General features: G+C 39.6%; 1 protein-coding gene across 1 annotated transcript in view; it reads right to left on the reverse strand.

The window, feature by feature from the left end:
• Nucleotides 1–243: 243 nt before the first annotated feature.
• Nucleotides 244–13485, reverse strand: part of LOC130232481 (synaptopodin-2) — a 30765-nt gene continuing 17523 nt past the window's right edge. Inside the window, exons 2-4 of the mRNA XM_056462414.1 lie at nucleotides 9970–10121; nucleotides 7269–7954; nucleotides 244–5888 (exon numbers count right to left, since the gene is read on the reverse strand). Coding sequence (XP_056318389.1) covers nucleotides 2182–5888; nucleotides 7269–7954; nucleotides 9970–10121 — 4545 coding nt within the window. The 3' untranslated portion in view covers nucleotides 244–2181. The remainder of the gene's footprint in view (nucleotides 5889–7268; nucleotides 7955–9969; nucleotides 10122–13485) is intronic.

Genomic DNA, 13485 nt, shown 5'->3' on the forward strand with positions numbered 1-13485 from the left:
TTAGGCTTACGGTAAGGTTAATGCACTTCTACATGATTGTTATCCATTATTTCCCTCTGATTTTGGGAATAAATTAGAGTTATGGTTGGGTTTAGAGGTAGGGAATGGCTATGGATTACCTTTTCCAACAAAAAATGATGTTCCATGATTGACATAGATGTTATTCCAGGATCACATCGTACTTGGCAAAATCATGACGTGCTTAAAGTACAGTACAGTACAGTACATGCAAAAGCAAATGAATAAAACTGAAGACAATGATTTTAATGGCACTGTGGTACATTTTACAAATAGCGTATCATGAAGAAAATACCACACAAAGAAAACAGAAGAAAGCAAAAAAATGAACAGAAGACAGCAGTCAAACTAAAAATGAACATTTTTATAACTAGCTCCCTTCCCAAGTTTGTTTTATTTAAAGTTCTTCTAGTAGAACTGCTAGAAATAGTGAAGCAAACAAAAAAGTGAATATAAATTCCTTCCTCAAAATAAAATCAACAAAAAAGAAAGAAAATAACACAGTCTGCTTACTGTAATCGTCAAGAAAAGTTGAACCGAATAGCGCTCCAACTATGCACCAGCTGCTAAATTAGTGTTACTATTCAACTTACTTGAAAAAGACTCACATACTGAGTACATTCATTTCTTCTGTAATCAAAAACGTCTTAAAAATTAGAAATATGACAACGTTTTGCTAATAATTTGATACAACTTTGCTTTATCGTAATACATTCTGTCTCTTTGTCATACAGTTTCTCCTGTTAGCTCTGCCAGAAGTTAATACATTGCTTACTTGCTAATTCCAACAGTCATTATACTGTCCATATATTTATTTCTGTTTGTCCACTGAGGTTTTGTTTGAAAAACTGATCCCTCTGGATGTCATCTTAAGCTCGCATTAAGGTTGTAATGCAAATCAGTTTCTCAGAAATCCTCATAACAGACTTTTTTGATATCATCTCTTACCTTTTCACCTTTCATATTTCTTCATTGTTAAGCCTTCATCTCTCTTTTCTCGATCTCAACACTGATTCCCTTTGACCAAATAAAATCTTATGCATTTAATTGGTTATTTTTAAGCTAAGTATAAGAATGTCTTAGGTCAAGGCCTTTAAATATCAGCATTTGGCAGAGCATTCTTCTATAAACACTGTGTGATATATTGTTTGTATTTTGAAATGGCTTTAAAATGCTACCCATCCAGTAGATCTTAGATGTCAAACAATAGTTCTGGTCAGAAACATTGTGCTTCTGTTCTACTTAAATTATCTGCATTTAGCTTAAAGGCATAGTTCACCCAAAATAAACATTTACCTGAGGTAAATGAGGTAGTTTTGATGTTTCATAATTTTTTTTTTCTGTGTCAAACACAAAATAAGATATTTTGAAGAATGGTGTAAATGGGTAACCACTGACATCCATAGCGGGAAAAACCTCTCATGAGGCAACGTAACTATTTTACGTATTGTCAGAAGAGGCTAGTTTCATTAATTCTTTCGTTGTCCTTTAGCTTAGTATCTTTATTTAATTGGGGCTGCCACAGCGGAATGAATCGCCAACTTATCCAGCATATGTTTTACACTGCGGATGCCCTTCCAGCTGCAACCCAGTACTGGGAAACACCCATACACTCTCGCATTCACACACATACACTAGGGCCAATTTAGCTTATTCAATTCACTTCTACCGCATGTCTTTGGATTGTGGGGGACACCGGAGCACCCGGAGGAAACCTACGCCAACACAGGGAGAACATGCGAACTCCGCACAGAAATGCCAACTGGCCCAGTCGAGGCTCGAACCAGCGACCTTCTTGCTGTGGGGTGACCACTGAGCCACCGTGCTGCCCAAAGGCTAATTTGCACAAATATATATGAATTGATCCATATGAAAACACGAGTTTTAAAAGTAGCCGTGTCCCTTAACCCCACTCTTAAACCTACTCCTCATTGGGGTGTGAGCAACTCATACTAAAATGTACGAATTAGACTGTACATATGACTACGAATTAGCCACTAAATCAAAAAGTTATGAATTGCAGTGAGATTGCTTTGGGGAAAAATACTACATCTTTAAAAATATCTTCTTTTGTGTTCAACAGATGAAAGAAACCCAAACAGCTTTAGAACAAGTTTTGTTTAAAGGCAAACTATCCCTTTAAGGTAACAACATGTCGGAAAACTATTTTTCAGCTGTGCCTGGCTTCCAAACCTGGGCAGCACTTTTCTTGGCTGAAAACTTAGGCTTGGGAGCAGCAGTAATACTGCTTCCTGAGGCAGAATCAGCCCTTGTGGCTACTTGGTAAGATGGAACAACATAAGAAGTAGGGGCTGGTTGGTAGGCCGTTGCAGGTCCAGTTTGATATGCTGGAGTAGGACCTGTCTGGTAGGAGGGGGAGGGCTGTTGGTAGGGAGGGCTTGGTGCCTGTTGGTACGTATTTAAAGGAGGTTGTTGGTAAGCTTGTTGGGGGTTGTATTCTTGTTGATATTGGACTTGATGAGGATGTTGCGGATAAACATTAGGAGCAGGTTGATATGAATTTGGAGCGGCTTGGTGGTACATGCCATCATGCATCGGTGGCTGACCAGCCATTCCGTAGGGTTGCTGGGCCTGAGGTGGCATAAAACCATAAGGGGGAGGGCCTTGGTTATATGCCATTTGCTGGTTTTGAGCTTGAATTTGGGCCTGGGCTTGGACTTGGGCTTGGGCTTGGGCCTGAGCCTCAGCTGCTTTTTGAGCTGCAAGCTTTTCAGCTGCCTCTTTTTCTGCAGCAAGTTTCTCTGCTGCTGGGCCATAAGTAAAAAGAGAGGAATTCAGCTGATAGGGCTGATGCTTCATGACATCGAGAACATGAAGAGGTTTAGGGGCAGGTTTTCCCTTGTCTTTGCTTTTGTTTTTATTTGTTGTTGAAGAGCTAGAGGAGGGAGACTGCTTGACAGCACCTGGGGGATATGATGGTGAATGAATTGGATTATAAGCCAAAGGTGGGGGTGCTCGGCAATTGGGTGAATATTTCCAGGAATTTGGCAAAGAAGGAGAAGGTGAAGATGGTCTTGCCTTATTTGATTGTACTGTGGTAGAATCCACAATGTACTTCTCCATTCTGGATTGCCTCTTGGCGAAAAGTTCTGCTCCTTTCCCTTTCAATGCTGGCATCTCAAAAGCAGAACCGAAACCATGGGATGCCATAGTACTGCTCGCTGGTACGGGGGATGGTACTTTTGTCTCAGTGGTATATGAGTTGATTCGACGTGGAGGAGTGGGCTGAGGTGGACTCCACTGCTTACTTGGTTGGGCAGGCAACTTTTGGCTTTCGACTGAACCTTGCGGGTGTTGGGGAGTCCAAGTATTTACAGCTGGTTGAGACTGTGGTGGTGCCCATTGGCTCACAGGTGGTTGTGATGTTTGCTGTTGAGGTTTTGGTACCCATGGAGGATGTGCCTGGGGCTGAGTTGGTGGCATTCCTTGAGCCCAAGGAGGCTGAATTTGATTCTGCTCAGCTGACCAAGAGTTCATTACTTGTTGAGGGTGTTGTTGAGAAGCAGGTTCTTGTCCCCAGTGTGGTTGTGGTTGGGGATGGGCTTGTGTCCAAGGATTCACAGGTTGCTGCAATTGTGCTGTGGGCTGAGGTGGTGGTTGACTCTGCTGAGGCCACTGAGGCTGTGCTTGAATTGGACTCTGTGACTGAGTCCATGTGTTTATCGGTGGCTGAGCTGGTTCTTGCTGTTTGGCCTGAGAGACCCAAGGTGGTGGTGGCTGTGTCTGCCTCTGAGGTTGAGCCCAAAGAGGCTGTGGCTGTTGCTGAGGAGGTGGTGCCCAATGTGGCATTAACTGAGATTCTTGGAATTGTTGCTCCTGGGTCCAGGGTGGTTGTTCTTGAGCTTGATTTTGATCTTGTTGCCAAACACCAGTAGATGGCTGTGATGGTTCACGTGGCTGAGACCAGGGGACTTGTGATGTTGGATTTGGTGCCCAAGCGTTGATTTGAGACTGAGGCTGTGGCTGATGCTTGGGTTGGGGTGAGGATTGAGCCTGACTTACCCAAGAAGGCTGCGACTGAGTTTTAGGAGGCACTTCTGATTGTACCTCTGGAGGGGCTTGAGATTGTGTCATCCACTGTGGCTGTGTTTGGGATGGGACTATCATTTGGACTTCATTTGAACCCCAACTACTTACTGGATTCTGCTGATGACCTTGGGTTGGAGCTGGATCCCATGATCTGGCAGATGGATCAGATTGGGTAACAGGCGTTGATACAGGATGAGAAGAGTTCATTTGTAGTTGTGGTTGTTTCTCATTCCAGGTGTCTGGTTGCTGGTTCTGCTCCATCTGAGCTTCCGGTTGTTTCCAGGCATGAGTTGCAGCAAGTTCTTCAGGACAGTGTGAAACATCATGGGATTCAGGGGCCAACGTAGGTTCTTCTTCAGACGTGACTTGGGCCCCCATTTCAGGGGCGGGGACAGAAGCAGCATCAGCCACTGTGACTGGGACTTCTGCAGGTCCTGGGACACTGCTTTCAACTTGCAGTGTGATAGGTTGGTCAGCAGTTTCTGGACTAGTCCATGGGGGAGAAGCAGGGTTAATGTGAGGTTTAGGAGCTACTGGAGGTGGAGTTTTGTGTTTCATTTTAGGGGACTGAAGAAAGTTGCATGCCTCAGCCCCTAAGCTTAAATAATCTTCTTCTGGGAAAGACTCAAAACCTGCCTTCTTGTCATTCCTGTTGAGGAGATTCAACAGAGCAGGATTAGGTGAAACCTTTGGAGACTCTTTAAAAGTGAACATCGGTTTACTGGCATTCCTTCTCCTTGTGTCTTGCAAGATACCAGTCTTGATGGCAGGTACAGATATACGCTCATCACGGGAGGCGATCTGTTCACCTTGTCCCAAGGAATACCCAGACTGTTCTTGATTGTCTGCATTTGGAGGGGAGGAAAATGGAACAGCTACTCTGTTTTGAGTTGAAAATGGTTTGGCACTCCTGTTTGCAACTGATGCCTGCATTTCATTCTGCATTTGCTGATCATACATCCCATTCATTTGATGTGAGTACTGTTGTACTTTCTGTTGTTGGAAGTGTTGTTGCTGATTGTATGATTGCATTTGTTGATACATTTTCTGTTGCTGATATTCTTGCTGTTGTTGATACTGTTGTTGTTGTTGTTGTTGGTATTGTAGCTGCTGCTGGTAATCTTGATACTGCTGCTGCTGCTGCTGTTGTTGATAGTATTGTTCTTGGTACTGATGATATTGTTGTTGCTGTTGCTGCTTTTGTGCAGACATGCTGTGGTGTAGATTTACATCCATGTAATTTTGGGTCTCTTGTGCATGAATATAAGCCTGCTCCTCCATGTGTTGGTATGTTTGATGAGTCTCAGGCTCCTGCACTGCTTCAACAGGGATCCCCTTACGTCTCAGCTCTTCATGCTCAGCTACTATCTCATCCATGCGCTGTTTGCGCTGGGCAAACATGAGTGCTCCTTTCCCCTTGGTCTCAGGCAGTGCTTCCATATCCTGCTGGTTGTCAAGCTTGCGCTCTAGCTCAAGTAATCCAGTATCCCAATCAAAGCTCACAATGCTTTTTTGAGCTGCGGCATTGGTGAAGAAATCCTTATCAATTTCTTTTTCACTTGTGGCTAGGACAGTGAACTCAACAGCATGATCCTCCTTGTCACTGTCGTCGTAGTCGTCCTTATAATCGGACTCGTCCTCACCAGTACCGTAGCTTACAAGAGTATACTTCTTGGCCCTTTGTCTATGCTTCTTAAACATCAACACCCCCTTATTATTAGGGTTGGGGGCAGGAGCAGACAGCAGAAGAGCAATGCGCTTGCATTTGGACTTGGCCTCTTTCACCTGCTTCTCTGAAAGGCTCTCACTGCGCCGGAGCCCTAAGAATGACAAAAAAGGAGTTTAGGGTATAGAGCGGGTGAGGTCATAAAGGAGAGATATTGCTCATGGCTTGCCCTGGTGGCCTTATTCACTGAACGGAGCATATGAAGCATATAAATAGCACAGCTATGTGAGCAGTTAACTAGTATAACTTGAAACCAAAGCCACAATTGTTTGTTTAAAATGTGAGAATGTTTGTTCATGGTGACATGTATCATTTTAAATGAGATGTTGTTTAAAACACTGCACTTTACGGTACATCAAACTGGATTTTAAAAGACTCTAATCAAATAATGGAGTCTAGAATTAACAAGAGTTTACATCCTCTGACCTACATTATTCTCAATGATCCAATAAATCCTGCTCCACTAAGAGACCTGACATCCCTCTCACCAATTAACTAAATCTCTGATCCATGTATAACAGCCAGACATTAACATAAGACACTTACAGCTGTGAATGTGTCTAGAGCACGCTAGCGAGGTTAAGCCAATAGCAAACCTAGCAAAAGAAAAAAAGGAGTAAAAATAGCCCAGAGGCACTGTGTAGGCTTGCAAGTGGCATGAGTGCTAATGCAAGGCCATATGTGTAGCTCCCAAAGCTGTAAATAAAGACACTGTCCTGTTGCAGTCTGTTTACACAGAAGTGCTTTAAAGCCCCATATCCCCACCAGACTGTGTCAGTCTTTTCAAAATAGGTTTGGTCAAAATGTGACACATATCTGATTCTTGTCTTTCCAATCTCAAGGTGAAGATAGCCACATTTGAGCGCTCCTTCCTTTTCAGTGCTGCTAAGATGGCCAATTTTAAAGGATCGGGTAACAGGCCAGAGTCACACATGCTGATGTCTGTCAAATGGCACTTCTGCAAGCATCATTAGCATGCCCGTGTTTTATTCTTAACTTTACCAGTCATGTCACCCTGCAAGCCCCCACCCATTACTGCTGCAGTGAATCAATGCTCCTATCTATCTATCTATCTATCTATCTATCTATCTATCTATCTATCTATCTATCTATCTATCTATCTATCTATCTATCTATCTATCTATCTATCTATCTATCTATCTATCTATCTATCTATCTATCTATCTATCTATCTATCTATCTATGCATGCTCTTGTTCACAAATCACAGAAAGTATTCACAATACACAAAAACCTGACAGAAACAGTGGTTAAAACATATAAAAGGCACATAAACTTTTTCAATTTATAACTTAAAACATTATGAGCATAAGCAATACACAGCTGACTCCGTCAACTCTCTAGTATTATATCTATAACCCACGCATCTAAAATAAGAAGTACTTGCTATTCTTGCAAACAGATACCAAATCACACTATAAGAAGCAACACAGTGAAAATCAGATGTCACTTACTGGCGTGCCTTGCCCGGTGCTTGTTGGGCTGGTAGACCTCCCTCTCCGATTCGGAGTCCCACTCCTCTGAGGGAAGTCCAAAGGACACAGAAGAGGAGGTGGGAGCTTCTTCAATGTTCCCTCCTTCTTCCCCACCGGAATCCAACCGTTCACTGGCCTTTCCCCCCTCCTTTCCTGAACCAGAAATCTGCTGCACCGTTACCTCCACCTGTCCTGGCAAAAAACTGGTTTTGCTAACCAATACACCCCGCTGACCAAGGGGTTGCCGGTTTTGTCTGGGAACATAAAGGGGAATTTCTGGAGAAATTGCAGAGGTGATGCACTCATCCGTTTCTCTGTGATAGACATCTCCCACAACTCCACATGCACTACCGAGTGCAGTACAGTCTGGTTCCTTCAGGGTGGTCTTGGACAACGAGAGCTGCAATTCGACCACAGATCCTCCACCAATTTGTGCATAAGTTCCTCTTTCTTTACTCCTAGAAGCAGGTATTTGAACTTGGGTCCGGACCAATCGAGTTCTCACAGGGCTTTCTCCATCGCTGTCTGTTTCCCCATAATATGCTTCATCCTGGGACTCGGAAATGTACAGGTCCTGCGGCTGAGGATCATAAGGCCTGGATGGTGAAGGGATCCGAAAAGTGGTGCTAACCAGTTCAACGCCCTCTTGAGGTTGGCTACAGCATCTACAGGGAGGAGATCATGGTAAAATAATGTTAATTTATTTGTTTAAGCTACAATATTTCACATCAAGCTTGTCATCGACTAGAATTGAGACAATTACACAATTAGTTGACAACCCCCCCCCCACAAAAAACATAAAAAAGCAATAAGTAGGATTTACTTAAAAATGTGAGTAAACCTGTTGCTTTTAAAATGATTATTTGACTTTACTTAAGTGAGTAAACCGTTTGTTTTTAAAATGAATTAGTTAACTTTACTTAAAAAGCAAGAAAACCCAACAATTATTTGACTTTACTTATAAAAGTAATCCTGTTACTTTTAAAGCAATTAGTTGACTTTACAAATAAAAGTAAGTAAACCCATTGTTTTTAAAATGTAATTACTTAACTTTACTTAAAACTTAAGAAAACCAATTGCTTTTAAAGTTATTAGAAACTTTATAAAGCAAGAAACCCCATTAAAAATTATTAGTTTAATTTACTTATAAAAGTGAGTTAATCTATTGCTTTTAAAGCGATTAGTTGACTTTACTCATAAAAGTGAGCAAACCCATTGCTTTTTAAAATTAATTTGTTGACTTTACTTAAAAAGCAAAAAATCCATTGCTTTTAAAATGGTTAGTTGACTACTTATAAAAGTGAGCAAACCCATTGCTTTTTTAAAAACTAATTTGTTGACTTTACTTAAAAAGCAAGTAAATCCATTACTTTAAAAATGATTAGTTGACTTTACTTATAAAACTAAGCAAGGCCATTGTCTTTAAAAATAATTTGTTAACTTTACTTAAAAAACAAGGAAACAGGATCTACAGGGAGAAGATATTAAATGGTAAAATGGTAAAATATGGAAAAAAATGTTGATCCATTTGTTTAAGCTTCAATATTTCACATCAAGCTAACCATTGAATTGAATTGAATTGAATTGAATTGAATTGAGACGATTGCACTGTTAGTTGACAAAAAACAAACAGCAATTAGTAGACTTTACTTTAAAAAGTGAGTAAACCTGTGGCTTTCAAAGCGATGAGTTGACTTTACTTATAAAAGTGAGCAAAGCCATTGTTTTTAAAATTAATTAGTTAACTTGACTTAAAAAGCAAGAAAACCCCTTGCTTTTAAAATAATTAGTTGACTTAACTTTAAAAAGTGAGTAAACCCCTTGCTTTTAAAGTGATTAGCTGATTTTACTTCAAAAAGTGAGTGAACCAGTTGCCTTTAAATGATTAAGTAAATGATCTTGTAAAAATGAAGTTAACTTAACAGTTCCAAGTTACAATGAGTGAACTCCCTTATCATTTTTTAAGTTGAGTCAACTTGTTGCTTTTATGGCAACTCACTTTTAAAAATTAAATCAACTAATCGCTTTTTACTGTAAACATCAGTTAATACTAGGAGAATCAAAACATTACATTTTCTTTGATTCGCATATTAGTGTTTTATCAATCTACTTACAATAACTTCACAGTGGGTTATTTAGAATATGTTTGGTATTTCAAGAGAGTCATAAATAAGACATTTAATACCAAATCAAAAAAACTGAAAATGCATTTAACCCACTGGCATGTGTATCCTACCCATCAGATTATGCTACCAACACTGTTTTTGAATGGTTCTGAGGTTGGGGTTAGGAATTAGGCAGGGTTAGGGTGATATTACAGCTTTATATCACACTACTTCACATTAAAATTTACACTGGTAGCAAAATCTGATGGGTGGCAGAATGTGCTTCCTGCTTTTTGAATTGGAGGTAGGAAAATCTGACATGGTAAGACAGCATGCATTAAACTAATATTTAATGCTTGCCAATAAATCAAGCCTAGTATTCACTACAGTCTAGTATTCATAATAAAATTCTCTAAAGATTAAAAACTTGATCTTTAACGCATCTAGCACGACATAAACAAACAAAAATCCAAACTTTTCTCAATGCATGGAATTAAAATGCAATGCTTTGAATGTTTCCATCTAAAGAAGCAACCATAGTGCATGGAGAAACATTTGTGCATGTAATAAAATACCTTTTGATGAACAGCTGTAGACAGTCAGCTGAGGCTGTGATGAGATCAATAGTGTCGGAGAGACTGAGGTTAGAGCAAGGCTTTCCATTGACTGACAGCAGCTCGTCATTATCACACAGGCCAGCGAGCGCAGCAGGACTGCCAGCCTCGATCTGCAGGATAACATTATTCAAGAGTCGCTTTAGCAATTAAATAAAATAATAAATTATTATTTATAAATAATACTTAATAATTATAATACTAAATAATTACTTGGGTAGTTAGTAAACTAGTTCATAATTACTTGGGTAGTTAGTAAACTAATCCCTTAATCAACTCTTGGTGTACCGTTTTTACATTTCAAGTACAATTTAATTCATGATCTATAACAGTCCAAAGTTATGAAACCTACATATGAACTTCTCACAAGACTAAATAATGACATATTTACACTCTAAAATATATATCCTTAAGTTTTTAAACCAAATAAAAGAATCTGACTACGGGTAACACGGTGGCTCAGTGGTTAGCGCTGTCGTCTCACAGCAAGAAGGTCGCTGGTTCGAGTCCTGGCTGGGCATGTACTCCACATGTTGGCGTGGGTTTCTTCCGGGTGCTCCGGTTTCCCCCACAGTCCAAACACAAGCGCTATAGGTGAATTGAATAAACTAAAATGGCCGTAGTGTACTGTATGTGTGTTCATTCCTTCAGATTAACCCCTTTATTCATCGGGGGTCGCCACAGCGGAATGAACCGACAACTATTCCAGCATGTTTTACACAGTGGATGGCCTTCCAGCTGCAACCCAGTACAGGAGAACATCCATACACACTCATTCGCACACATACACTAAGGCCAATTTAGTGACCCAGCCGGGACTCAAACCAGCAACCTTCTTGCTGTGCGGGAACAGTGCTAACCACTGAGCCACCGTGTCGCCCAATAGAAGGTTAAATCTTAAGAAAAAAATCTGACGTGTTGGCATGGGTTTCTTCCGGGTGCTCCGGTTTCCCCCACAGTCCAAACACAAGCGCTATAGGTGAATGGAATAAACTAAAATGGCCGTAGTGTACTGTATGTGTGTTCATTCCTTCAGATTAACCCCTTTATTCATCGGGGGTTGCCACAGCGGAATTAACCGCCAACTATTCCAGCATGTTTTACACAGTGGATGGCCTTCCAGCTGCAACCCAGTACAGGAAAACATCCATACACACTCATTCCCACACATACACTACGGCCAATTTAGTGACCCAGCCGGGACTCAAACCAGCAACCTTCTTGCTGTGCGGGAACAGTGCTAACCACTGAGCCACCGTGTCGCCCAATAGAAGGTTAAATCTTAAGAAAAAAATCTGACGTGTTGGCGTGGGTTTCTTCCGGGTGCTCCGGTTTCCCCCACAGTCCAAACACAAGCGCTATAGGTGAATTGAATAAACTAAAATGGCCGTAGCGTACTGTATGTGTGTTCATTCCTTCAGATTAACCCCTTTATTCATCGGGGGTCGCCACAGCGGAATGAACCGCCAACTATTCCAGCATGTTTTACACAGTGGATGGCCTTCCAGCTTAACCCAGTACAGGAAAACATCCATACACACTCATTCGCACACATACACTACGGCCAATTTAGTGACCCAGCCGGGACTCAAACCAGCAACCTTCTTGCTGTGCGGGAACAGTGCTAACCACTGAGCCACCGTGTCGCGCAATAGAAGCTTAAATCTTAAGAAAAAAATCTGGAAAATAAATGTTTAAATGAATAAATGAACAGTTTTGGTGTTTCAGCTTTATAAAATACACATATACAGTGCTCAGCATAAATAAATACCCCCATTGGAAATTTATATTTTTTATCAAATTCTCTTGAACGTTAATATGTATATGAACTAAACTGAACTTCAACACTGAAAACTGGACTGACACTGTTTCAATTTACTAGAATTTCTACGTTAAGCTGCTTGGACACAATCTACATTGTAAAAGTGCTTTAGAAATAAAGATGAATTGACAAAATGAATCTAAATTCAAATGAGTTACTGCAACAACAAAAAAAACCTAAAATATGGCTTTCAAAGCGATGAGTTGACTTAACTTAAAAAAGTGAGTAAACCAGTTGCCTTTAAATGATTAAGTAAATGATCTATGTGTCACATGTTGCAGTGCCCTCTTTTGGACACTTGAGGGCACTAGCTTGTTTTGTAGTTTAACTTCATTTCCTACAATCCTTTGCACTTCTGATTGTATTCTGTTTCAGCTGTTTCTTGTTTGTTAATTTAGCCCTGTCTTCATAAACCCTTTTGTCTTGTGTTTTAGTTGCCTTAGGATTTTGTTAGCACCTCATGCTTGGTATGTTTGTTTGGTTATCTAGTTTTGTATTTGCTTAATCTTGGATTCTTGTTTGTTTTTTTGTTAACATTCCGACCCTGTTTTTGTAGTCGCCTATTTTGGGATTTTTTTTGTTAGTTCTTTTGTCTGGTCTCAGTTCTAGATTTTTGTATCTTGTTTGTAGTTCCTGTGCTAGATTAGGAACCCTTGTTTTTGTCAAAATAAATTGCTGCACTTGGATTTTTGTGTTTTGTGACTCTCCACCACGTGACACTGTGCATAATTGTAAAAATGAAGTTAACTTAACAGTTCCAAGTTACAATGAGTGAACACGCTTATCATTTTTTTTAAGTTGAGTCAACTTGTCACTTTTATGGCAACTCACTTTTTAAAATTAAATCAACTAATCGCTTTTTACTGTAAACATCAGTTAATACTAGAAGAATCAAAACATTACATTTTCTTTGATTCGCATATTCGTGTTTTATAAATCTAGTTACAATAACTTCACAGTGGGTTATTTAGAATATGTTTGGTATTTCAAGAGAGTCATAAATAAGACTTTTAATACCAATTCAAATAAACTGAAAATGCGTTTAACCCACTGGCATGTGTCCTGACATTTTATCCTACCCATCAGATTATGCTACCAACACTGTATTTGAATGGTTCTGAGGTTGGGGTTAGGAATTAGGCAGGGTTAGGGTGATATTAGAAGGATAATACATCTTGTGGAGCTGCGCATCTATGGATTTGCTATACAGTCTTTGGACTTTCAGCAGTGAAAATTAAACCACACTGAACTGAACTTCAACTCTGAAAACTGGACTGACACTGTTTCAATTTACTAGAACTTCTACGTTAAGCTGCTTTGACACAATCTACATTGTAAAAGTGCTATAGAAATAACGATGAATTGACAAAATGAATCTAAATTCAAATGAGTTACTGCAACAACAAAAAACCAAAATATTTTAACTAAATTTTATATTTAGTTGTCTTAATTTTTCCTTTTTATTAATATATATTTCATATTTTCCACTAACATATTCAATGGGGTGTACTAATTGTTGTATAATATACAAAATATTATATATATTTATATATATATATATATATATATATATATATATATATATATATATATATATATATATATGTATATATATAAATATATATATATATATATATGTATATATATATATATAT

The sequence above is a fragment of the Danio aesculapii genome, chromosome 7, assembly GCF_903798145.1.
Source record: "Danio aesculapii chromosome 7, fDanAes4.1, whole genome shotgun sequence".
Classification (NCBI taxonomy): domain Eukaryota; kingdom Metazoa; phylum Chordata; class Actinopteri; order Cypriniformes; family Danionidae; genus Danio; species Danio aesculapii.